General features: G+C 43.6%; 1 protein-coding gene and 1 long non-coding RNA gene across 2 annotated transcripts; one reads left to right on the top strand and one right to left on the bottom strand.

Annotated features, from left to right (window-relative positions):
• Window positions 1-693: 693 nt before the first annotated feature.
• Window positions 694-26,383, top strand: LOC123972249 (myomegalin-like). Its single transcript, XM_046051591.1, has 41 exons — window positions 694-2,775; window positions 4,256-4,393; window positions 4,486-4,605; window positions 4,703-4,795; window positions 4,921-5,145; window positions 5,239-5,397; window positions 5,495-5,596; window positions 6,706-6,843; window positions 7,143-7,322; window positions 7,531-7,725; window positions 7,833-8,015; window positions 8,100-8,219; window positions 8,343-8,423; window positions 8,543-8,649; window positions 8,744-8,883; window positions 11,449-11,561; window positions 11,722-11,885; window positions 12,091-12,409; window positions 12,965-13,148; window positions 13,290-13,406; window positions 13,527-13,792; window positions 13,907-14,121; window positions 14,356-14,473; window positions 14,594-14,711; window positions 14,866-14,920; window positions 16,499-16,746; window positions 16,833-16,937; window positions 17,028-17,189; window positions 17,366-17,623; window positions 17,711-17,842; window positions 17,942-18,058; window positions 18,158-18,347; window positions 18,467-18,588; window positions 18,920-19,156; window positions 19,281-19,382; window positions 19,570-19,790; window positions 19,883-20,026; window positions 20,518-20,656; window positions 21,815-21,861; window positions 22,072-22,126; window positions 23,408-26,383. The coding sequence occupies exons 1-41, from the start codon at window positions 1,453-1,455 to the stop codon at window positions 23,536-23,538; spliced, it is 7,383 nt and encodes a 2,460-aa protein (XP_045907547.1). The 5' UTR covers window positions 694-1,452; the 3' UTR covers window positions 23,539-26,383.
• LOC123972250 lies at window positions 19,157-23,432 on the bottom strand. Its single transcript, XR_006825390.1, has 3 exons — window positions 23,370-23,432; window positions 19,862-20,017; window positions 19,157-19,757 (listed from the first exon to the last, which is right to left on the bottom strand). It is a non-coding gene; the product is annotated as an uncharacterized LOC123972250 (long non-coding RNA).
• Window positions 26,384-26,700: the final 317 nt, after the last annotated feature.

The following is a 26,700-nucleotide window of genomic DNA, read 5'->3' as shown; positions in this document are numbered from 1 at the left end:
TGTGTGTGTTTGATACACAGAGAGAGACTGTAGCAGAATTTGTACTGAAGATCTGATATATGACACCATTTGATCTTCTTTATAATAGAATGGGATATTAGAAAAAATAGAATATCGTCACAGATAGTAGGCTACTTCTGTAAAGTGCATATAGTGTACTAACATGTAAACAAAATAATCTTATATTGTAATATAAGATATATGGTCATAAGAAAGATTATAACCTACATATACTTGCATTGTAAACCTTACGTTTACCATGCTGTGGCAATACTGTCATGCCAAAAAAATAAAATGGAATAGAATCTGTCTCGCTGTCAATTTTGTGCGATTTTACAGACCGTCACTAATGTTGCATGCTACTGAGCATTTCACCTGTTTAGTCAGGCGAACAGAGCTTAGTAAACCGGCCAGGAGGAAGTAACAGACTCCCAGGGGAAGACGACTCTGTCTCTTTACCAATAAACCCAAAATAAAGCTGATATTCTCTGTGTTTACATAATTTTCTTGTGTTTTATAGTAAAAACTGTCGTTTTGAATCGGAATCATGGTGGATGTTAAACCGTGAGCCTCCCTGTAAGACTGCACCGTGCTTCTCCACCCCCTGATGTATTCTATAATGGTGCGCTCCGCCGCTGCAGGTCTGATTCAGGCAGCCAAATCATTATCAGCCCGGAGGATCTCCGACCGCACGAAGAACGTACACCGGTGAGCGCGTGTCTGTCTCTGGCTGTCGGCGAAGGCTCTGAAATGAACCACGAGTCCCTTCTTCGGACACAGACACCGGGGAGATACTCAGAGGACAGTCCCGGGACGCCTGTCACGGCTCTGTGTCCGTGGAAAGGGTAGCCAATTATTACCGACCCCCGGATATGAAATAGCCTACCTGACGGCGCGTGGTGCGGCTCTTCTGTCCGTGACAGCCGATGGTGCAGAGGCGCTGTTGGGAAATGCTAAACAGCGGCTTGATGACAGCGCGAGGACGACATACAGATAAAGACTACATCTGATTGATGATATATTAACATGACTTTGCTGGGAGTCTGTGGGAGTGTGCGCCATATTCCCGATGCACCTGCACCTCCAGCAAATGAATGTTGATCCTTGGCTGATGGATCGGCTGTCTTTTAATAATGCTTAATAATTATCTATTAATCTATTTTTACCTCGTGGGTAAAGAACCACACCTGCAACCATTCTCTACAAGTATGGGCTTCTCCTTGTGATCTATTTTATTTTGAAGCCATTTAGTTTAATGCCACTGATGTCATGAAGCTGTCCACTATTGCAGATGAAAAAGGCCTTTATGTGCTCTGAAGGCATGTGTTTACTCTGATGCAGCTTGCAGCTTTGTGTTTACATGGGCTCATGTTCACCATCAATGATTCAGGTGTCCTCGTGTTAGAGTAAATAGAATATTCTGCCACTCCTTCATAATTGCAAACCTGTGGAATGCTTGATCTCAAGATGAAGGAGACGTGTCGTATCTGTGGACGGGAGCTCTGCGGTAACCAGCGCCGATGGATCTTCCACCCCACCGCCAAGCTCAACCTGCAGGTGCTGCTGTCTCACGCTCTCGGGCGAGAGCTGGCCCGGGATGGCAGAGGAGAGTTTGCCTGCTCCAAGTGCACCTTCATGCTGGACCGCATGTACCGCTTCGACACAGTGATCGCCCGTGTGGAGGCCCTGTCCATCGAAAGGTTGCAGCGGCTCCTGCAGGAGAAACATCGGCTGAGGCAGTGCATCGGTGGGCTCTACCGGAAGACTAATTCAGAGGAGGGTGCTGTAACATTAACTGAAGGTGATGAAAGACCAGGAGATGGGATGGTGGACATTTCAGGTCTCACTCACGCAAAGTACTGTGCCCTCCTTCAAGACGACCTGGTCTACTCTTTGTATGAATCCTGGGCCGACGACAGCCTGTACTGTCACCACCAGGGTCCAGGGTCAGAGGTTACAATTGCAGGCTCACATCGTTGTGTTCCCAGCACTCCCAGGAGGTGCCGGGGTTGTTCGTACTGGCGGGTGGCGGATTCTGACTATGAAGCTGTCTGTAAGGTGCCCAGGAAACTGGCACGGAGTATTTCCTGTGGTCCATCAACAAGATATTCAGCCAGTGGTATTGCAGGGAGTGTGACTGGAGGAGTAGGAGGTGGTGGAGAAGGAGCAGGAGAAAGACAAAATGTGGAGGACACAGAAGAAGCCCCCTCCTCTCTAACTCTGGTCCCTGGTTCTCAGGAGCCCTCGAAGACATCAGACAGCGATCGCACCCTGGCTGGACGAGCTAGCTCCAGCCCCTCTATAGCGTCCTTAGAGACAACCGAGGACTATATTCAGCCTGGAGCCATAACAGATGGGCCACTGAGCTCCCCCAGGGAACCAATAGATGACCGGATATCTGACTCCCTCTCTGAGGAGCACATGGGAGCCCCACATGGCCAAGCCTCACCTAGACCCAGCCTCTCTCTGTCCCTCTGTTTGCTGCAGAGCTATACTGTCTACCGGCCAGTCCAAAGCGCTAAGGGGAGCAAGCTGCCAGTGCTGCTCCGACGGAGCTCCAGTAATGGAGGTACGAGGCTGGGTTTCCCTTATCCTGCTCTGGGAATGTCTTTTGGAACTCCAGATGGAGAAAGAGACAACCACATGCCAACACCTGAGCTGGAGACCCCTCTGATCAGGCTGGATGCCAGAGTTGATCAGGATCTGAACCTGGCTGCCATGGAAGATTTAATGGAAGATTTGTACAAAGAGTATCCTCCACCACCTCCCCACCAGGTATAAAACGATGAGAGAGATGAATTCAAGGATCTGACTGTTGCAGGATGATGACACTGAGCTGAGCACTGAATTTTGCCTATGCTCTGCAAATGTACAGTATCTGCTGCCCTGGGTGAACCAACCCAACAGGCTTTGATGTTTGACTGACAAACAGTGCAGCCTATCCACAAATCAATTATTCTCACCACTTTTTTAGCGTAATTAGCCTCATAATCTAGCTGTCAGTCACTTAAATCCTTCTTCTCCAGCAAGCTTTTACCCAGGAGGATGTGAGCTGTTGGGCCGTTGTGCTTTTTCGTGTGCGTGCGTGCTTGGTTGTCTATGTTACATGAGCAATCATGTGTGGGTAGTCTGTGACACACATGTCCTAATGTGTGTGACCATGTGCATGTACAAAGATGTTATTAGCCATGTCAATAAAACAGAGAGCAGCATATACAAGCATCTTTGACAATTTAGTGAGTGTAAATATCTAAAGATTTATGTAATAATTGCTTATATAATTGAATGGTTTTGAATTCAATTTAATTAAGAAGCTGAGGATCTACAGTGACTTCCGTCATAGCCGCTAAATGCTAAGTATGAACACAGCCTGCAGATAAATTAGAGTCTCACAGTTTCCCCTTATAACTTAGTGTGTTGTAGCACAGGGTTTCTGCTCAAGTATGCAAGGACAAGTGTGAATCTGTATTTTTGTTTACGCACAATATAGAAAATCAGTCTTCTTCAAGATAATAGCGATAATAAGATAATGAGCCTCTGCAACAGTTTAGGGTGTGTGTTTGTCTCTGAATTAGATGCTCTTCCTTAATAAGATGATCTTCAAGCCGGGGCTGCTGACTTAAGTAGGTTATATGTGGGGAGTGACTCCACTCCTGGCCTATTTTCACCAGAGCCCTTGAGGCAAAGTGATCTACGCAATGTCAGACCACACTGTCATCTCAACAGTGGTTGGCTAGTACAATAAGCCTATTTTAATGATATGTTAACTTAATCATTTCTATTAAAAAAATACAGTAAAAATCTAAATGTATTTAATTGAATCTCAGCTACATTATACCTCAAACTAATCTTGGTGCATGAATGTAGAAGTGACATCCTTCCTCTAGTAAGCGAATGTTGGAAGCATTCACACACTGTTTATGTAAAGATAATAGTGGCACATTCTGAGCACGCTCACTCATGCAAACTCATGCATACACTCTCAAACCACGAGGCTCTGTCGCCGTCATAGCTTTTTACAAAGCATGCACATGAGTGAGCACAGTTTCTAAAAGTTGCACCAATATTACACAATCCACTGTGAAAGTTCTGCAGCCTCTGTATTTTTCATGAATTTGAAACAAACAAAACATCTTCCTCACAAATAATTCAGCTGCAGGAGTTGATTAGAAGAGTAAGCAAGTTAACATAAGTAGTCAGTGTTTTTTTAAATAACTCAAACTCTTGACGTCTTACTTTATTCTCTTCATCACAGAGCCTTGTTGAGGAACAGCAGAGTCAACTGAACCAGTATGAGTGTGCGGCTGGTCAGTGTGTCAACGAGCTGCAGAAGGCCCAGCTCCAGGTCCAGTCCCTGCAGGCCAAGATCCACGAGAGTGAAGCCAACAATATGGTATGGCACATTTAGAACGCCTCATTGAGGTTGGATATGTTTGATAAATCCATGTCTGAGGACTGATGAGTGATACTGATCTCCATCTGTAGAAGCTGCAGGAGAAGCTGAATGAGATGGGGTGTGAGCTGCGTTCAATCCGTCAGGCTGCTCAGAGTCAGGAAAGAACCATTCAGGGTCTCACAGAGACCATCACCACCAAAGACAGTGAGGTTAGTGTCTTCGTAGTAGATGAATAGATGTCAACCAGTGCGAGATGATTCCTGTATTTGAGAAGGTGCTCATACCCAAGATTTATTGTGCTTAAAGGCCCAGGAGCTGTACCAGCTGATTGAAGGGCAGAACACCACACTGTGTAAGCTGAGAGAAATAGCCCACCGCAACCAGCTTGATCAACGCAAGGTGAGACCTGGTGCACATATAGCGGTGCAAACCCTCATCCAGGATCATTCCTTATTGATGGTGAAAAATCTTGTCTCTGGGGCTGATGGCATGCTGAACTTGGTCTATGGTTGTTCTTTCTCCAGGCTCCAGAGGGGGTCAGCGAGTCCGTGACACTCGCCCAGCTGCAGGGCGAGCTGGTGGGTGTGCAGAGCTCCCTGTTCTCCCTTGGTCTGGAGCTTGAGGCCAGCCAGAGGAGTCTGAGACAGAGCCAGAGGCAAGGAGATGACCTGGTGAGATTCAAGGACAGACTCAACTCTGATCTACAGGAGGTACTGCAGCACAGGGAGGTTACTGAAAAACACAACCAGGTTAGTGTGTTTGTGAACGCGTGAGCAGACCAAGCATTTGAAAGAAGTCTTGAAGTGATGCCGCATTTGTAACCTATTGCGTCCGTGCTGCAGGACCTGCGGTGTGCCCTTAAGAAAACTCGCTCCGAGCTTCAGACTAAAGAAGCTGCTCTGAAGGAGAGCGAAGCAGAGAGACACAATGTGGTGCAGGAAAAAGACAGAACCATTGCACAGCTCCAGTGTTCTCTGCAGGACAAAGAGCGACAGTTACAGGTAACACACACAATCACGCACACTTTCAATTCATACAGTATGTAGTCATGTAGATACACACAATTCTAATCTGGTCTAAAAATCATTATATCTGTAGGAGTACTCGGAGATGTTGGAGTCAGCAGGAAGCTCCAAACCTAGAGATGCCCTGCTGGAGAAACTAAAAGAGCGTATCAAAGATAGAGACAGAGCTCTGGAGGTAAAACACACACACACACACACACACACACACACACACACACACACACACAGACACCAGGGACAAAAATGAATGACAGCTTGGCAGAAATAGCGAGAGGATCCCAAAATGCTTTTGATACTAAGGACTACCCTTCTCAACTAGTGTTATATACCAGGGGTCGGCAAAAAAATCTGGCATCAGGCCAAAATCTTTTTCAACCCGTTACATTGTGGTCCAGAACAAAGTAAATTTATCATTGCATAGGCTACTCGTGTGCACTATTCGCTCAGTCGGTACAGTGCGGGACTCCCGTTAGGAAGGTTGTAAGATCGATTCAGGGGAATCCAATCACACATTTACTGACTGATTTTTCAGAGGTGTGTCAAGCAAGCCAGAGTCTCTTTTGAATGTCCTTCAGAAATCTTCAAAGTAAAAGCTCTCAAACTCTACATAAAGCATTGCTGCAAAAAAAATTTCTTGCGCTTTTATTTTGGAGGCACAATCACTTTAGAAGAAGTCAATGTGTGAATAACTGTAGCTGTTATGACTGAGATCTATTTCAGCACCAGCCAGTATCAATTTATTTATTTATTTATTTTTTCTGCTATCAAAGCAATCTGGCGCCTGTTGTCAACCACTGCCATATACTGTGGGGCATGCAGCAGTTTTTCCTGTACGCTCAGTGCAGGGGAAATGGAGTGGCTTTTCATCAGAGCTTAGTATGCATCTCACAGCAGTCGAAAGTGCCAGTGGTAGGCAGTATGATAAAACTCCTGCTTAACTAGTCAGCATAAAATTTCAAAACAAGTTTATTAAGAAAGCTGGGGAGGAAAAAGACCATTACTATCTTATTTTAATTCCTGTCGCAACCATACAGCAGAGAGAAAGAAGTGCCTAGTTGCCATTATGAACTGAAGTTTGGTTTTATGATAAACTTTAGCATAAAAAAGGTCTAAATTGTCCTAAAAAAATTAGTTCGTATGAAACAGGATGTTTGAATACTACACATCTCCTCATTTTTGCTGAGCAGTGTATAGGACATGATGAATATCAGCGTGAGGATGAATATCACAGTCAAGGATACCTTGAATGTGATTTATTTTCGTCTCCCCCTCTGCTGTCTGCAGCGCTCCATCGATGACAAGTTCCGCTGTGTGGAGGAGCGCGAAGACCAGGTGAGGAGGCTGCAGCTGGCGGTCAGGGAGAAGGAACGAGACCTGGAGAGACTCCGCTGCATCCTGTCGAACAACGAGGAGACCATCACGGTATGTGTAAATGTACATTAGGGTAAAAAGGAGTTGGTTGCAGGCTATCCTTGTAAAAGTAGCTTTTTACAATCAAAACATTGGCCTCCCAGGTAGCTTTTGATAAAAAAAAAATTAATATGCATTTCTTTTATTCCTCCATAATGTATTACAGTGTTTAAACATTTTCAAACAAGCTAGACACACCCTGATTTGGGTGGCAGTTGGCAGAGTTTGTGTATCTTCGTGAACATTTCAGACATATATGAGGTATTATATTTTTCTTTTTGTGTGGTTACACCTCTGAATGTGATCAGCAGAGTCTGGACACCTTGGTGCGTGGTAAAGAGCTGGAGCTAGAGCAGGCGGCAGAGGCCTACAGGAACCTCCAGTGGCTGAAGCAGCAGAGCGAAGAGAAGGAGAGAAACACGCTAAGAGAGAGAGACATCATCATCAGCCAGCTTCAGGCAGCTCTACAGGCACGTAGCCAGGAAACGCAGGTAACAAACACACACACAAACATTCATTTATGTCTTTTGTTGTTGTGACTTCTAATTGACTGCTGGGTAATTTTCAAAGCTTCGGAAAACCAGCCCATGTAGACAAACCTGTGCTACTTGTTTTCCCTTTCACAAATACAACTGGTGTGCTGACATAGTCTTTTCTCTGTGTGTGCGTGTGTGTGTGCGTGCGTGCGGGCGTATACAGGATCTGACAGCTGCCCTCGTTGCCAGAGTTCAGGCTGGTCCCACCGAGGTTGTAGAGGAGTTGAAGGCTCGGCTCGTGCTGAAAGAAAGGCTCTTCCAGGAATTGCTGTCAGACCGTAGCCGCCAGTCTAATGAACACCAAGCACAGGTCCAGGACATGCTGAACACTCTCAGCTCCAAAGACCAGTATCTGCAGGTAGGCCATATACGATAAAGGTTATGGAAATGCAACTTGATTTCCAGATTGTGCACAACATAAAGATGCTTAAAAAGCCTTTAACCTCTTCACTCTTTGTCTCTCAGGACTACTCTTACAGGCTCTCCCTTGTGATCAGTGAGCAGACCAGCCAGCTGCAGGAGCTGCGCAGACAGCTGTCATTAAGAGAGCAGGAGCTGTGCGAGCTGAAACGGGACAAGGAGAGAGAGATGGGAGGAGAGACGGAGCGTCTGCGGAGTCTGCTCACAGAGAAAGAGGACTTTATCAAGGTGCCTGTTTGTGCACTTGCTTTGGCTTTCTCCCTTGCTGTATGTCCTGTACGCCTGGTCTTCACAGTATGCTTTATTCATTAGGAACTGATGCAGGCGCAGGAGGAGGAGGCAATGCAGCCATCCTCTAAAGACAGTGAAGCAGAGATGAGGGCTCTCCAGGAGGAGTTGCAGCTGGTACTGAAGAAAGAGAGAGAGGCTCAGGTATCTGTCTGGACCCTGTGATGATGTAGAAACAATCCTTGTTTATTTTTACAACTTTAGTAACAGAGTTTATAAACCTACAGATTTTACAGTGTGCTTCATGTTTGTGTCCTCTCCCTGCAGAAGGAGCTCTCTGCTCTACGCTTGTCTTTGGCTCACCAGCAGACCACGCAAGTGGACACTAAGGACAGTGCTGATCATAAAGTAGGATTTTGCTTCATTCTTAGCCAATTAGACAGTATTTGGCTGTTTGTACTGCTAAATAATTATGTATTTATTATGTACTGGCTTCCTCCTCAAACCTGCCTGCTGCTCTGATCTAGTGTGTACTGGAGCACCTTGTGTCAGAGTATAACAAGCTGAACGATGCCCTGAGAGTGGAGAAGAGATTATACCAAAATCTCAAGCACGTTCACACCAAGAGTGACAGGTAAGCAAGCTGCACCAAGGTCTTGTGACAGGCCAGTGTCCTGTGAATAAAATTTTCTTCTTTTGTTTTAAAAACACCTTTTCCTTTTCTTCAGCTCAGAGAAGATCCAGGCCCTTCACACTGAGCTAGACTCGGTTCAGGCACTCCGCAGACAGCTGGAGGAGGTCCTGGGCAGGACCCGTAACATGGCCCTGGTGCTGGAAAGGGCAGCTAAAAGGCAGCCTGTGTTTGGAGGTGGGGATGGGCAGGGTCCAGCCACCAGGGCTGCTGGGGGCACTGTCACTAACGCTCGGTGATGTTCTGTCTGACCACAGCGCTGTTGAGTGACACTGGCACTCTTTATGTGAGATGGAGCTGTCTGTAGCCACTGATGGTCAGTTTTATGAAAAAGATGGGGCCCCAAAGTGAATATTCTAAATCTCTGCTAAAATCAAGTTCTGACTGTCAGCCTTCAGGCAGCTTCATCCAGATAGCACAAGCACTACTCACAGTAGCAAAAGCCTGTTCAGATTAACCTCAACCTCTGAAGTGGAACCCAGAGTCTTATTTATTAATATATTTTGTGTGGTTGAATATGTTTTTATATTGTTTTTGAAAACTGCCTGCGTATTGCTTTGCTGTGCGATTGTTCTGTATTGCCATTTCTGTGTACTGTCTCTCACCGGTGTCACTTTTCCAGCCTTACCACAGTGAAGTTACGTCTTGTGGAGAAACTCCAACTCATGCCTTACAGTGAAACGTCTCACCATCCATCATTTTTTTACATCATCTGTTTGTGAACAGGATGTGCACACTTAACAAGGCCCAATGTTGAAAAAAGATCATGAAAGGAAAAAAAAGATGGCCAAGTAGCTTCCTTCAGTTCAACCTAACCGTGGATCGCTGTCCGACACAGTTTTATAACGTAAACCTGCTCTGCACTAGTTTTAGTCTGACAGATATGCATGACACATAAGGTCAGTCACATCAGATATAAGATGGTAGGTGTGCACTGATTACTTTAAAGTAACGTTATGGTAATTTAAGAATATGTATGTATTTTTAGTTTATCTGCTTGTTGAACTTGATTTCATCTTTGTAGCAAGAAAGCAGGAAATTATAATATCGAGTAATTTTACTGTCTGCACTGTGCTCTCTATAAATCACATGAGATGTGAATGCCAGAAATAATACTTGCCCATTAAATATTTATATTAGGTAGAGTACATTTTCCTGGAATTTGTGCCCTGATCTCTCATCTACCTTCAGAGATGGACTCCTTGTCAACACTTCTTTTTGTATTTTAAATGCAACAAAAATAAAAATGTGCTCGCTTTTTGTCAAAAGCACTTCTGTTTGGTGTGTATAATTGGGAATTTATCTTAAGAATATCCCAAACCTGAAACCCCTCCCTTGATATATACCTTCCTTCTTTCCGCAGAGATCAACCCACAGTGTGGTTTAGTTATCTGAACCATTCCTCAGAGTAGAAATACTATGTCATCCCCAGCCTCCTCCTGTTTGCCCCCTAGTTCGTCCTACTTTGCAATTTTATAACCATAAGACCACACATTATAAATGTGTTGAAATAGTATGACAAATTCAAATATGATAAAAATTTTAAAAATCTGAATTTGTTAACAGATTTCTGTACTAATTCAGTTTTAACATTTATATTAATACATGCAAATGAAACTGAGTATTACCAGACATTTCCTTCATGTCCTCGCTCCCTCATGCATGATTGTGGCATGGTTTTCATGTTCGCATGGCTGTTCTGTTGTAATGCCCAGTTAGATATTCATAACACTAATATGCAAAGTTCACCAAGTAAGGGAAGCTCATGTGAACCTTTTTACTCTATCACTGATATTTAAACATTTTATATCAGAATAACATGAAATTCAACTAGTTTAAGTGACAAACACACTCAACAACATACACGGTGTCTACATGTTCCCATTATGAGATGGTGACAATATGTAGTGCCACAGTGTGTAAACAGGGCCCCACATTCAGTCAGGTCAGCTTACAGAGCACATTGTTCAATCAATAATAATCCAGCGGTTTCCCTCCATGAATTTCCTGCCCTGTCACTAGCAGCACAAAGGCAACACTTAATTTTCATACTTGTTTTAGGGTGGAGACATCTGTAGTGGTAAACTGCCTTTGAACTTTCACTGATTATGAAGTAGTCCCATAATAAATCCCTATAATGCAATGAACAACTGTAGATAACCACTCATACACCCATGATTCACATTTAGCACTACACACTGTATGTTATGTCATTCATTTTTGTCCCTGGTGTGTGTGTGTGTGTGTGTGTGTGTGTGTGTGTGTGTGTCATTAGGACCTAAAACAAATTTCCTTTGAAATTCCAGTCAGTGACTTTCCACTGAGCCTCTGCTTCCTGGCAACAAACAAATATCCATGTATGTGTTCCTTGTATGCTGCATACATATTGAGTTTTGGCACACAGCCACCACGAAACAACTATAAATGAGCCCAAGTTCCAAGTCTTCCCTCTCCTTCTCATGAGCGCACACATACACCCTCTCATACTGGGTTGCAGTGTGCCACTGCCTTGAGTGTGTTTTTGGCTGGCTGCTGCCCCAGCGTATGACATAACATTTCCCCTTTAGTCCCATGACTTCCAAAGTGGTGATTCAGTGTTCTGGAAATAATGGGATAGAGAGTGGACGCTACAGAGGGAGAGGCGTAAAAATGGCAAGAATAAGAAGAATAACAGGATAAAAGAATTAACAAAGGGAGAAAAAGCAAGTGGATATTGTCCTTACATAGTTGTTGTGTTTGCAGAGCTCAGCACAGAGGAGGAGGAGGAGGAGGAGGGAGACGATGAAGATGGCAGCAGTGATGAGTTCACGGACAGCATAGAGGAGGAGGATGATAAAGTGACGGCCAGAAGTTTGGCCTCCATTCAGGTAAAATACTTCCATTTCAATGTTGCATTTGTAACCACAGAGTTATGTATCTCTTACTGATTTAAATCTTGGAGAAAGCCCTTTATCTAATCACAGGATTCAAAAAGTAAGTACAATAACAAATGTCATCATTTGTCTGACTTTATAGACTTGTGGACCTGAAAGTGTGACCAGAGCGCTGGTTAGGGGGTTAGTGACCCAGAAAGATGATGTAAAGCAGCTTGAGGAAGCAAAGAAGACACTTGAAGGCCAGCTTGAAGAAATAAGGTTACACCTGGAGAGGGATGGATTCACCTCCGTGGCTCACATGAGGTGCATATTTGTCTCAGCGATACTCAAGAAATTATTTTAGTTATTTAGTTCTTTTTTGTTTTTCTAAGAGGACGTCAATGCCTGTATGGAGTGAGAATTTCAACTGTTGTACTGCTGATGTTGCCTTCTGAGCTGTTGGAGAGGTTTGAACCCAACAGCATTGTTATGTGTAATGTCTATTTGACTTTACACCGTCTTCTGCCAGGACTGCACTGCAGAGGTTGCAGCAGGAGAACCAGGCCCTGAAAGAAAGCCAAGGTTGCGCTGGAGCTGTGGGACTGAGGACAAACGCAGAGAAGAATCGCAGGGGTCTGCACCAGGAAGAGGAAAAGGAGGAGAAAGAGGAAGAAGAAGAAGAGGAGGAAGAAGATATTGAGGAAGAAGATGAAGTGGAGGAAACATCTCCAGTGCCAGTGGGGAAGCGGTGTCTTTCGAGTGTTAGTCTGAGTGACGAGCGAGGGAAGAGGCAGTGCACGAGGCCACGCTCTCTGACGCTGCATCAACACATACACCAGCCTGAGACGGTAAACATTTAAATCATCAATCATGTAGAGAACACTGCCCAGTCAGTAGAAAAGTGAATATAAAAAGCCTTAAATAGGTTTATAGTTGGGTTAATGTGTAGAATTGTACACAAGATGTAGTGTTATGCGTTTAGCCACTACATGGCCATTTTACTGTGAAAAACAGACACAGAAGTAATTTTATTTACACCTGAACACATGTGACACTGTCTTAAAGAGAATAAAATGACAAACAATTGAATACGTGTTGGTGGGAAAAGTGCTCAAATTATTATTTTTATTATTTAAGTAAAAGTTATACATACCAGTTGGATGTAAAAAAAAAACCCATTAAAAGTTCTATTTAATTTCCTAATTAAAGACAGTTAAAAGGGTAAATGAAATATTACAAGTAAAAGTTCATTCTGAAGGTTATGCATCAAGGCCTTGACTTCCTTTTCTCCATGACTTCACCTCACTGGTGCCTCCATTTACAGTCTCCATGTATGGTTGTTTTGTTCTTTCAGTCCCATGGTTGTTTATATGAGTAATGGAGTCCCTACTTTGCTGTTGCAGGAGGTGAAGCCTGCTGGGGACAGCAGTGAGGTGGGACCGCTCTGGCAGGATACAGAGGACCGTCTGCGCTCCGATCTGGCTCTGAGCCACCAGGAGAACAGAGAGCTGCAGGAAAGGCTGATGGTGTCTGAGGCCACAGTCCACGCTCAGGCTGAACAACTGAAGGACTACAGAGACCTGCTCAGTGAGTCCCTCCCAGGAACATGTATGAAGGAGTGCAGACATGCTATTAGATACATATGAGAACTAAAAAGTGTACAAAAACCATGATCAAACACTTATTTGATAAGATTCAAGTCATTTCCTTCTCATGTCTCATGTGCAGCGGAGACATCGGTCCAGCAGGCCAGTAAGCAGGTGCAGGTGGATCTCCAGGATCTGGGTTATGAGACTTGTGGTCGCAGTGAGAACGAAGCTGAGAGAGAAGACGCCAGCAGCCCAGGTGACAAAAATGAGACCATGTTTATCTTAAACTATAATGTCCGATATTTTTTCCTCTCCTGTAAAAAAAAACACTCATTTATCCTCCATTAATATGTCTCTTCATCTCTCCCTCCCTCAGAGTTTGATGACCTGGAGATGTGCACGTCACTGTCCCATCAACAGGACTATGAGGGTGTAGGTGGGAGCTGGTACCCTGGTAACTGCAGCAGTAACAAAGGTAGTTATGAAATGGAGGATGAGTCATCTTCTCTCCAGCATCTGGTCCAGGACCTCCGCTCACAGCTTACCCGCTGCCACAAGGTGATCCGTGGGCTGCAGCTGCGTGTCCGCTCCCTGTCTACCACCAGCGACTACGCCTCCAGCCTGGAGCGTACCCCACGCAAGGTACTGTAACACTAACCAGCTACTCTACATTACTGACTGGTCTTTGAGGTTCATTTTAGTCTCATTGATGCCCTTCTTAACGTATTTTTGTGCAATTTTATCTTCACCTTCTAGGTAAACTGGGCCTTCGAGACATCACCAGCCCCCAGCGGTGTGGAAGAGGATGAAGGCTGGATGTCTGACACCCAAGGGGTTCGCTCAGGGTCCAAGCCCAGCAGGGAACTGCAAGAACTGATGGCACGAGTTGCATCACTGGAGGCGCAACTGAAGAGCTCCAGACTGGACGGCAAAGGTCAAACAGAAGAAGAGAAATGTGCCACGTGGCCCGGGTGAGTGGACTGAGACAACGGTAAAAGATAGAGGGGGAAGGGAGGCCTAGTAAGTGTTAGCTGTTATTCCTGTCTCTATTGTCCCTGTACCCTAAAGCACTTTTATATTATCTAGAATCAGTTAACAGATGCACATGAGAATGATTTGTCATATGACTTAAAGACACAAAAACATCTCTGTTAATACTGTGTTTCCTTGTCTCTCTCTGGCCATTGCTGTTCCTCCCTTTACAGGAAGTACAACTCTCTGATCCAGACACAGGCTCGTGAGCTGTCCCACCTGAGGCAGAGAATGAGAGAGGGGCAAGGAGTCTGCCATATCCTCACCCAGCACCTGGGCGATACCACCAAGGTACCGCAAACCCTTCTGCACTTCAGAAGATCAATTTTCTACATATTAAATGAACCAGAGGAGTGTTGCCTTTTCTAAGTAGAAGTTCTTACATCTGCTCAAATTCTCAACAACCTACAGGCCTTTGAGGAGCTGCTGCGGGCCAACGATATCGATTACTACATGGGCCAGAGCTTTAGAGAGCAGTTGGCACAGAACACCGCCCTGGCACAAAGAGTAGTCACCAAGATCAGTGGACGTAAGAAAAATATTCTCATCTCTTCCATCACACAGAAAGACCATTTGTGTTTTATGGTTTTGCGTTCTTGTGGTCTTGTTTTATGTCCAAATTATCCTTTTTAACAATGCCTCCCCCCCTCCTGTGCTCTGTCTTTGCTGTTTTAATTCCACAGGCGACCGTTCAGAGAGCCACAATGACAAGACAGGCCATGAGTTGCTTGCGCTGCGGTGAGTCAGCTTGATTATTTTCATGCGCGCGTGAGTGTGTGCATAACATGCAACATTTTTACCATGTCACAACTTAAAGTGGCAGCAAGGTAAGACAAGTCCATCCAGTGAGAGCTCAAATGAACATGGACCTCACTGTGTACATATATGCACCTTTAATCACCTTTATTTATTTAAGACATTAGATGTGCATATGCACTGTAGCTGGCTGCTTGGGAATAAAGAGCCACGTGAGAGTAGCCATATACTGTTTAATAATTGCTCTCATAAAAATTATTAAATCTTAAACTCCTCTATAATATCCACTCTATAATAACACCTGCAGCACTGAGATCTGTGGACCTCCCTTGAAGTTATTAGCTTACTTTGTAGAGCGCTTACTCTGTCCAAGTGATTAGTTTACTGTGTCATGTGACACAGTGCGGCACACGAGGACCCGTCCACATGGCTCCTTATGGTGGAGAGGAGACAGAAGGTTGCTGTTAATCCACACACAGACCACAGCATGGATCCTTCACTCTTAGGTTGCTTTAGTTGAATGGATTTACAGGTGTAAGAGGCTCAGTGTGACTGCGTGACTGATTCTTTACTGGTGTTGCCTCATTCAGTCATACCCTGCTTAGTGGAATCTGTAGGATCTGTACAAAGTCAAAACAAATTTATGGATTTTTGATATTTTGACATATGCAACAGTGTCTACTCCTGCTGCTTACTAACTAGAATCAGAAGACACCAAAGAGTCTCCTCAGTATTTTTAGCTGGATCTTCAGCTCAGACAGTAGTGCATCAAGGACTTTGTATTTTCTGGACTGGACTAATGGTGTGATGGCTCCTCTGTGGAAATCTATGATTTCTAAGAACAGCCCTATATACAGGGAATCTCTGTGGTCTTTTTCTACGGGTCGAGGCCAAGTAGGAGAGAGAGCCTTTTTAAGGATTCTGTTGGAGAGAGAACTGAAACAGTAAGAAGAAATATGCACATAGTTACTTCACATAGGCATGTTTACTTCAGCTCCACTGTAAAAAAAAACAAAAAGAAAAAAAGAAAAGAAGCTGAAACAAAGCAAGTACTTGTAAATGGTTGCAGATTGGTCCACCTACAGCAGATAGTTAGGTTGATGTCATCAAAAAGATTCATGAATTGGAATGACTGTCTTCATTACTAAGACTAGGATGTACTCAATTAATTTAAATATTGCAATATTGATGAAATGGTTAATTTATTTGTTTGAATAACAAAAATAGCAGCTGGTTTTCCTCTTCCCCCTTTGCTGAACTTTCCACTGTTTTAAGGCTGCAACAATGATTATTTTCATCATCAATTAAACTTCTCATTGTCTCGATTCATTGTTTTGTCCATAAAATGTAAAAAAAAACCCAACTGCCCTGTATAGTTTCCAAGGTGACGTCTTCAAATGTCTTGTTTTGTCTGACCACTGGTCAACGTTCTGCCCGTAATTTTCAGTGATATGGATGTAATGGTGCCAGGCAACAGTGCCTACTAAATACACACTTATTTTTCCATTAATAGCTATAAATTCAGAATGTAATGGTTGATTATCTTGTCTACACACATAGGCTGAGTAAGGAGCTACAGCAGAAAGATAAAATTATTGAGTCCCTCCACACCAAACTGCAACAGCGTCCAGAGACCCCGTCCAGCTGCCATGCTCTCTCTGAGACCACTGACCAATCAGACAGAACCTCCTTGGTGTCCGATGAGTACAGAACCAATGAAGACTTGGAGCTGTGCTCCGATTTAGATGCCAGAGAATATCAGGAGGAGCACCGGCTGCGGCAGCCCGGACATGGATCAGATCAAGATGGTATTGTTGAAGTTTACTCGTATGTTCACCTCCCCTGTCTGTGAAATGCCTCTTCTATCCTTTCACTTTCCATTCCCCTCCTTTAGTCCGTCCATCTATCCCTCCTCCTCATGGCCTCCTCAAGTCCTCCAGCAGCTGTCCCAACATGCTTTGCTCAGCCCCTGTGGGTATGACCAGCCAGTCCTTCAGAGGTATGGGACTCACAGCTGGCTTTGACTTCTAAAGTACCCAAAAACCTCCTTCATATTCTGTACATGTCACTTCCTGTCATTCTCCTCCAGCCCTTTTCAGTGAGCCTGTCTCCTACTCCCTCTCTGTCCCCTCTGGCCCTGATGTCTGGGGTAAGGAAGTCACTTCTGACCCCCGGCCCAGGGCCCTGTCTGTGATCGCTATTCGCCCAGAGCTGGACACGCTGTACAAACAGATGAATGAGCAGAACAGGGGTGAGGGGCCGGTGGGCGGGCGGACATGCGTGAAAGCAATTTATAAAGTTTAACTTAAAGATATAACTTTCTTGAAATCTGTTTATAACTTCTTCACTCTGTGTGTGTGTGTGTGTGTGTGTGTGTGTGTGTGTGTGTGTGTGTGTGTGTGTGTGTGTGTGTGTGGTCGGTCACAGGCTTTGCAGTACCCCATGACAAGGCTCTGTTCACTCTCTCACCTGGTGCCCACAACCAGCACGACCCATCCAGCTACAGCCAGCTATCCCATCATGCCTTTCAACAGTATCAGCTAGGTGGCATTCCTGAAGGCCTCTCACTGAAGTCAGACTCCGGTCTAGTTACGGGAGGGACTTTGTGGGACATGGAGAGCATGGTTCAGCCTTTCGGAAGCTATTCTGGATCACTGGGACAACAGCAAGGAAGCAGCCATGGAGGTGTGATAAACTCAAAAGGCTGCCTTTCAACCTGCCTTCTTGTTGGCAAGATCATTACAATCTTATTGTTGTGCTGTTTGTCTTTAGGAGTAAATTTGATGGAGGAGCACCTGCAGGAGGTGAGGTTTCTCCGTCAGCGTCTCGAGGAGTCCATTAGGACCAACGAGAGGCTCCGACAGCAGCTGGAAGAGAGGCTGGCCAAGACTGGGCGGGATGGAGGTACTGCAGCCCTCACACAATTAAGTAACACCAACACTGCATCCACTCAACAAGCAATTTATTTATGTATACATAAATCGACTCCTGTTTTTTGTCCAGGGGCGCCAACAAACATCTTCATTCAAGGACTGGACACAGTCACTCAACTGTCCAATGAGATCAGAGCCCTGAAAGAAGAGAACTTGGGTCTGCAGTCACGCCTGCAAGCCAGCACAAGTACTTCATCTGAAAGCCAACTTAAGTTTAAATGATATTGATTTGATTTTTATATTTTTTTTGATTTGTCAACCCATCTGGACTCTCCTCTTCCCTCAGACACATGTGAGGAGGTGGTGCAGTTGCGGGAGGCGGTGTTTACGGCTCGCGCCCGTCTGAAACAAGCAGAGCTGGAGGCTGAGCAGTGGAAGGAGGAGCTAAGACGTCTTCAGGCTCACAGCCAGGAACAGGAACAGCAGATACATGTATTAAGGCAGGAGCGACTGGCCAGTCAGGAGAAAACCAACAGGTTGGTGTGTTTGCTTGAAGTGTGTGTATACAGTTTGAATCAAAGAGTGACAGATATCAAAATGTGCTTGTGTTTACATATCTGTTCTCTGACTGTAATGCACTGTAATGTATCCTCAGGCTCCAGCATGAGGTGTCTCTACTGCAGCAGCAGCTGTGTGAGAGCAGAGAGCTCAGCCACTCCCTGCAGAGTGAACTACAAGTGTATGATCGAGTGTGTTCCAGCACAAAATCTAACAAAGGTCTGTCTATTCATGGTACACACTCTATGTTTAATATACACCTCTTTTTAAATGAAAAACTGCGCCAAAGGTGCAAGATTCCCTATGAATTTCCCTACTTTGGCGCCATCTGGTGACAGTACATGTATTGCTCAAATTTTCCAAATGGTTGTTACATAATTCTACAAACAATTTATGGCATCAAAACAATAAACAGTTATGATATAATTACAATATTTTGACAATATAATCAAAGTTTTATTGTATTGTTGTGCTGGAATGAAATCCTCTGATCCTCAAAGAGTACTTAAGCAGTTGTCAGACTCTGCAGTGATGTGCATTCTGTCTTCAGGCTACCTGTGTGAGCTATCAGGTCTACCAGTAGAACTGGGGGAGCTACTCGGGGAGGTGAGGAGTCTGCGAGCCCAGCTGCAAAACAGTGTCCAGGAGAACAGTGCCCTCAAACAACTGGAGCTCCACAAGCAGCTGGAGCAGAAGCTGGGCGTCGGCTCTCCTCGGACACCATCCCTCTCCGCCCTGACTGCCAGCCCTCAGAGGGAAAACTTCTACAGACGGCAGCTGCTGCATGGTGAGACAGAGGCCTCAAGATGTAACACCAACATATTACTACACAAAATGTCTGAGAGGCTTAGTGTGCTGTGGTGTGGTTTGCTGTGTGTCCAAGCCTGGTTTGGTATCTGTGTGCTCCACAGACCCAGCTCCATCCCCGCCAGTCAGGGACATTGGTCTCTTTAACTGTGGATCTCCCGGTCCTCCCTACTCAGACATGGACGACAGCCATAGTACAGCCAATGGTGTGACTTAAACTGCACTGCATGCCTGTCTTTATTGTGGACTGTAATGAGATTGCATTGGTCTGTAACAACAAATGTGCCAAAATATTGTTTTAATCAATTCCGAAAATTCTCTCTTGCAATACAAAAAATACAGTAATGTCACTCAGAGTCCTTCCAAAATACATTTTAGCTCTTTTATCCCCAGCTGACCCTCTTGACCCTCACTCTGAGTTGGAGGGGGAGGCCCCTGACGGATCATTTGCAAACCGTAACGGCCGTCACGCCATCGGTCACGTGGATGACTTCAGTGCTCTTCAGCAGCAAGTCCTAGAGGGCCGTAGCCTCGTCCAGCGCATGGAGGCAACCCTGCAGGCCTGCCTCAGCCCACCACTGCTGGAGGGCAACCAGAAACAGAGCAGTGAGCTGGTGAGAAATATTTTTATTTTACAAAACAATGATGACTATTCATTAACGTCATGACTGTAATGCACAAGTACCTAACTGAGCTCTGCATGCAGATCCTGGACTATGGATGTGTGAAGAGTCTGCTGTCCAACACCAAGACTCTGAGGCAGATCCTAGAGGAGGCGATGTCTCTGCTGAAGATGTTCTGGAGAGCAGCTCTGCCCAGCAGTGATCCCTCCATCCAAAACCTTAAGAAGGTTTGGGACACATTATTACATTTTATGACTGGTCCGATCTTTCGAATTGTAAGGCTGGTGATATACTATGTTTGTGTTACTGACAGAAATTCCCATGAAAAGACTATGTATTGTTCTCTCAGTATGTTCCAACGTCCCCAGGATGTCTGTGGCACTCAGGTGACAAATATATAATTAAATTTTTTCAAACAAGGTTAAATAATTTCCTATAAAAAATTCACTATTCACTGTTTTATACATAAAACACCAGTGTGGCTCAGTGTTTAAGGACAATAATGGAGTTCTATGAAAAAGAGGAATAAGTTATATTAGGCTACACAGAAAATACATGTTAGAAGAATCAGTTAATTGTGGGTTTTGGTCTTTAGAAGACAAGATACATATAGAATATCACCAGACTCGTCCCTTAAAGAGCTATGCAACCCAAACATGGTAAGAAAGTAGAAAGCTGAGCTTTGATAACAAATGTCACTTTGTGTGTGTGTGTGTAGGAGCAGTGTATGCAGGAGGAGATCTTATCCCTGAAACTGCGTATATCAGAGCAGGAAGAGGTTCTTAAGGGGACCATTCAAAGACTGAGGAGCACCAGCCGCACCAAGGAGAGCATGGAGCACTTCATAGTCAACCAGTGTAAGTGTTTCTGTGTATCTGTGTGTGAAAGAGAGATCATAATGAGAAAGTCTCTGGGCCCTGTTTGAATGGTGCGAGCGACAAAGTGGTAGGTCTTGGTCTTGTTAGGGCGTCTCCCAGCGCACCTGCACCTGTTTTTTTATGTGCAACAGCACATAGTGCAAAAGGGCTGGGTGAAGATGATTCTTGTGATTATTAAAATGTTCATAAAAGTCAAATCACTGGTCTCATTGCTCTGAAACAGCTGAGCCAATCACAGTGAGGTATGACAACAACAACTCAACAAATGAAGAATCTGCTTCTTCAGGAAATCATAGTGTGGTCGGGATGGTGCAGAGCGAATCAGCAGCCAGAGGCAGATATGGGTTATTAACAATTAATTACTACAAAGATGAAACAAATTGTTTGGTGAAACTGTTTATATGATCACAACAATCTGACGCTATTTCACTCATAATTCAACTATATTTAACATTGGAAATGGCGGCGTTTGCTTCACAATGCATTTCAAGAATAAAAAATGGTGTGGTTTAAAAAAAAATTAAGTAGGAAAGGAGGCTGTGACGCACAGGATTAATGAGCTCCAGTAATCTGCTGTGGCACGCATAAATGAGCACCAGCCTGGTGTCATTTGCATGTGATTTAATGAAGGTAAATACAGTGGACGGTTGTGCATAATGGCGCTGAGGTCTGGTTTGGCACATCAGATGCTGCAGATTGATCAAATAAATATGTGTCCTGCTGCCTTCAGATGGCTGCAGGTGTTTCATGAACTGAAGGAGAAGCTTTTCAGTATAAAGCAGCTATAAGAATCACTCATATTAATTTATAGATAACTGCAGAATGCTATATCAGTGTTCCTGCTTAAACCACAGTAAAAGTTCTGTTCTTGGACGTGCAGAGAAATTCCAGGTTGGAGCTTGGAAACAATAAACAAGGCGAGTTATTGTCCACAGGTCTGTAATACACAGGCCTCTGCAGGTTTCACATAAAAATACAGGATTGCTCTTCGGGCAAAAAAATTAAAGGTGTTATTTTAACCTCTGTGACTTGCTTGGTATTTGCACATAAAGTATTGATATGGATGTATGATCTGTGTGTTCTTGTAGTTTAGTAATAACAACATAGAAATATCTTGTTTTTTCTTGTGTTTTGCAGTGTCAAGGACTCGTGATGTGCTGAAGAAAGCAAGGACAAATTTAGAGGTAAAAATAACTTCATATGGAGCCTCATCATACATAATGTGGATTATCTGTCTGTATACTTCATAGGTCACAGTATTATGTGTATCAGTATTGTATGTTGTGATTTCCTTTCCCTTTCTTTGGTATTTATGATGTAAATTCATCACTTCTGTCTCACTTTTTCCTTCGTCCTGCATTTGTTTCTCCTCTCCTCCTTTAACCCCCCTCCAGAAGAATGAGCTGAGACTTTCCTCTCTAAGCTCCTCCTCTTCCTCTCCTTATGCTGGTAATCGTCTGACATGTCGTGATCTTGCAAATAGGTAGACGTTGTCCCAGACACTGTATTTCAATGATATGACTGTTGCAGTTCATGCCTACTGGGTAATCTGTAGGTTTAAAAGTAAATGTGATGGTGACTCTGTGGTCTGGGGCAGCATCTACCTCCGTATAGATTTGCTTTTTCTAACCACGCCGACGTCACTGCTTTACCATCACGTCTGACAGCAAAACCCATCCTTTTATTTTTAGCATTTTGTGAGTGAAAACATGGGAGATGATGGTGTTGAAGCTGTGCCAAAATCCTTGGTAAAAAACAAGCTGACCACACACAGAGCTGCATGAATGACTTTATTATTCCACTCTTGAGGTTTCTCAGTGTAGCTTAAGTGATAACTTGAGGTCGGAAAATTGATTTAATCAAGTATTTCATTGGACACTTGACTATGTGGTCACCTTGTTTTCGACATGGGACGCTACCATGACCTATGTATTTGGTGTGTATTCTTATAATCCCACTTCAACTACTATAATACAGTCTATAGTAAATAACTGTGTTTTTAGGTAAAGCTAAAAGTTCATGAGTTGTTCCTGAACCCACAGCATTGACACCAAATAGCATACACACACACCCATTCACTAACCGCCACTGCACTAAAGTGTTGTTTACTTCTACATGTCCCCTTTATTAAGGTTGAGTCTATTTATAGCTTCAGACGCCCCCCACGGTTAGCGCCAAAATAAACACACACTGCATAGTTTCCATTCCGTGTGTATGCTGTCACAGTATTGCCAAAGCATATACACACAAAAACATGTGTGACAGTTTACTGCTGCCCTTCAGTCTTAGGATGGAGTTGTGTCATAAACACTTAGATTCATTCACACCACCAGGCACTCAGCACACCAGAAAAACACAGCAAGTGTGTGTGTGAGTAAGAGACAGAGGATCGGAGTGACAGCATTGCTTATTCTCGAATCACTCACTCTGCTTTTCATCGGCAAACAGATGGTTTTCGGAATTTTATTACCACTAACATTACACACAGCAAACAACTTCTTGCCGTGCTGTTACTTGTTTTTGAAGGAGTAGTTTGACATTTTGGGAAATACGCATATTCTCTTCTCGCTTTTAAGCAAGAAAGCAAATAAGCATAAATACCAAAATGTTTAATTGTTCCTTAAACATTTCGACTCACAAGCAGTTTGTCAGTTTTATCAGCCTGTATAGGGAGTGTTGAACAGTAACTTACATCTTGTTTTCCTTTTCTCCTTTTGTCCCGAAATCCAGCTGAGGACCCAGGAGGTGCTGCCAGAGAGCAGCCTGCTGATCGCAGTTTCCTGAAGACCAGCGGTGTTTCCGGAGCTGCAGCCAATCAACGTCCAGCAGCGCGGAAGCGCAGCAGCCAATGCCTACTTTAGACTTATAAAGAACCAGCCTCAACACCACCACCTCTGACCTCTATGCTGAAACAGCCAAGACCCACCACCCCCACCTTCTATCTAGCCTTCCACACCAGCCTTTCCTATCCCACCCAACCTCCGCCTTTACCTCCGTCCAGCCACGAGAGTGCTTCCATCTTTCCCTCCTCCTGGCAATATGTGCACAGTATAATCTGCACCTTGAGCCTTACCAACCTCCCCTCACCCCCTCGCTAAATTTCCTGTCACTCTTTACGCCCTCCCACCACATGCATTATTGTCTTTGAGTGATGCAGTCAGCAGTTTGCCTTGTCGTGTGTGTGACAGGAGATGGTGTTTGAAATGTGCCTCTGGTGGTTTCAGTGACGTGTGTCCTACTGATGGAGCTGGTTGAAGATGCTCCTATACAGTGATCTCACACCAGGTGTATGTTTTCATGAAGGCACTTTGGTTTCAGGGGTTGTGTTACTGAACCTTTCAGAATTACTGTACCTGATTTAGAAATTTGGAAAAAGAATCTACAATGGAGAATTTTGTAATTTTGAAAAATCAAGCTTAAACTGAAAAAAATGGGAAAATTCTATAATACAGAACCCCAGATCTGTATTTAAGAGCATCCTCTCTTAAGAGCCAGACAGCCTGTGGACGGAATAGATGATCATGCATGTTTAATCGTGGCTTGTGAGAGGAATTTTGCACACACGTACACATACGTAAAACTACATATGTGGTCGAAAACTGCTCACTCAAAGACAATACATCCTCAACTTTGACTGCCACAGAAATGCAAGTTTACTTCTCGTGGCACTTTTATTAACGAGGACATCTTTTTGCAAATGCAATGCAAAGAACAGTGACACCCATAATGTATCACTACACACAGTGGAGGAATGTAGAGGAGATAGGTAGTCACATACTAGCTATATCTGTGTTTGTGGAGGAAGCTTATGAATAGTATGTCCGCCATCAGCCAAGGGTTATGAACAGCAGAACAAAAGATAGAAAAAGGTTCCATTTTAGTCACAAGCCTCCTCTTTTAGGCCTTAACTGTGCTTTTTTGGCATCTACCTACAGAATTGGAAGTACTAAATAAGTAAAATGCAGGGGAGTAGGGTAAATTGAATACTCGAGGCCTTGATCTTGTTTGTGATTTTTTTAAGCAGGATGTAACTAGAATATGTAAAATAATAAAATAAAAAAGAGGTTGAAGTGCTCAAATGGAACCAGGCTAAACACACGTATTCAAGCTCCTCTGTAGGAGTTCTCATACGAGCATGTGCAATAATGATGTTGTTTCTTGAATGATCATGCTGCACCGGGTTATTTTTATTATTTCTATGCTTGACACTGGATTATTAGTCACACTTAAAGTTAGGACACAATCAGTGTTACGATTGTACTTGTTTCTGGAGTGTTGATGCATGACAGAGATTGTAAATGGTGAAATGTAAGCTATGGAACAGGAAATTGCCAATACTTGCCAAAGTTTGAACTTTGAACTCTTTACTTTGACTTGCCTTATCCATGCGAATGACAAACCCAGGTCTGCTCAGACCGCGGGGATACTGAGGTGTCTTTTTTTCAAAGGGCCTCCAGAACCATAGAGATGGTAACCGTTAGATAGCTAGTTCACTTTATTTCGAATTGTGTGACGGAAATGAGCTCCTTTTTTGGACCAAAACTCTACAGAGTGGATTTTTTCCCCACAAGGCCATATGCTATTGTCTTGATGTTATTTCTCTTGGTTCAGGCCATCTTAGCATTCCCATGGCAATGGCAATATAGGTTATCAAGTTCTTAAAGATAATGCAAACTTTGGCAGGCTACTGGTGGGATCATTGTTCTTTAATTCACTCACATATAACAGTTGAGCTTCATGTTTAATTTGATGTGTTTTCTTGCTGTACATTTGCCATTTTATGCTGTAAATAACCTGCTTTTTCTGTATGAAACTACTTTTGTTTGAGTGTGTTCGTGCATGCGTGTGTGTGTGTGTGAGAGAGAGTGTGTGAAAAAAACATCCAACATTTGCTTTTTGCAAAGTTGATTTTCTGGGTAGCTGTGCAATAGCTTTATATAAATCTTATTTTGATGTTAAACATCATTGTATTATGAGTATGTTTGCTGCATTCACTTGTATGTTAGAGGATTATGTCACTTTGAATCAATTAGTCAGGCAGTGTCTGATAAGAAATCTATGCCTTCATTATATCTAAGTCACAGATCACAATATCGTCCACCTATAACAAAGCTCTGATTATTGTTGCTTCGCTTGCCTTTAAATTTTGCTTGAGAGCTTCTTCAATCTGCTCTCAATGGTAGAAATGGCCTTGAACTAGCGCTTGTATTTCTGACATCTGCCAAATTAGGTTTTGTTTGCGCTCGAGCTCAGAAAAAGACAAAAGTTGCCAAGTATTTCAATAGAGGTAAAAAGTTTGATATGTCCTTTTAACACGAAAAAAGTTAAATGGAAACATTTTGAAGAATTGTCCACTGCAAAAAAAAGCCCAAAAAAAGCCAGTGACTGGAAAGATTGACATGTTGGATCCTCAAAGCACCTTGTTAGAGCGTAAACAAAGCCTTTTTGCTATGTTATTAAGATGGAATCAAACAGCAGTTTGAAACAATGGTTTGGTGGTCCTGAGTTTCGTATGTATATAGTGCTATTTGATTGGTGCAGCTTTTATGTGATTGGAAAGCAGCTTTTTTTCTGAGTTTGTGCATAATGAACTAGAAAGCCGATGCAGGACTCATATGGATCCTGTCTCTGATGACAGTGTGCCGTGTTGGAAAAAGTACTATCAACGAAAGATTTGGGAAAGAATGAATAAAACACTTAAAAAGCTGGTGTGGTTTACTTTTGTTTCAAGCTTTATATTTAGATCCATGTTTGCTTTTGCCTGAGCTGTTGCTAGTGGATAACAGTTTGTATCGTGTTTCATTAAGAGTAACTTAACACCAGACTGTTGCACCTCTGCTCACACCAAGAGTGATGTCAATGTAATGATGACTTTTTTAAAAAACTAGATTGTTAAAGGAGTAAGAAGCGTGTCTTCAGCCCAGAATAGAGATTGTCAACTACACTAGAACATTTCAAATTTTATTCAATTTTTTCTTATAGCTATTGAAAACAGTTCAAGTGAAATATGTTTTCTGCAGGAC

The sequence above is a fragment of the Micropterus dolomieu genome, linkage group LG06 (genome assembly GCF_021292245.1).
Source record: "Micropterus dolomieu isolate WLL.071019.BEF.003 ecotype Adirondacks linkage group LG06, ASM2129224v1, whole genome shotgun sequence".
In the NCBI taxonomy this organism is placed as follows: domain Eukaryota; kingdom Metazoa; phylum Chordata; class Actinopteri; order Centrarchiformes; family Centrarchidae; genus Micropterus; species Micropterus dolomieu.
This window is presented reverse-complemented; position numbering and strand designations above follow the sequence as displayed.

Excerpts from the sequence above, each read along its gene's own strand:
- LOC123972249 (XM_046051591.1), top strand. The coding sequence starts at position 1,453 with ATGCTTGATCTCAAGATGAAGGAGACGTGTCGTATCTGTGGACGGGAG. Across the intron at positions 8,424-8,542 it reads AGGACAGTGCTGATCATAAA|TGTGTACTGGAGCACCTTGT; the intron begins GTAGGATTTTGC and ends GCTCTGATCTAG. Across the intron at positions 11,562-11,721 it reads AAGTGACGGCCAGAAGTTTG|ACTTGTGGACCTGAAAGTGT; the intron begins GCCTCCATTCAG and ends CTGACTTTATAG.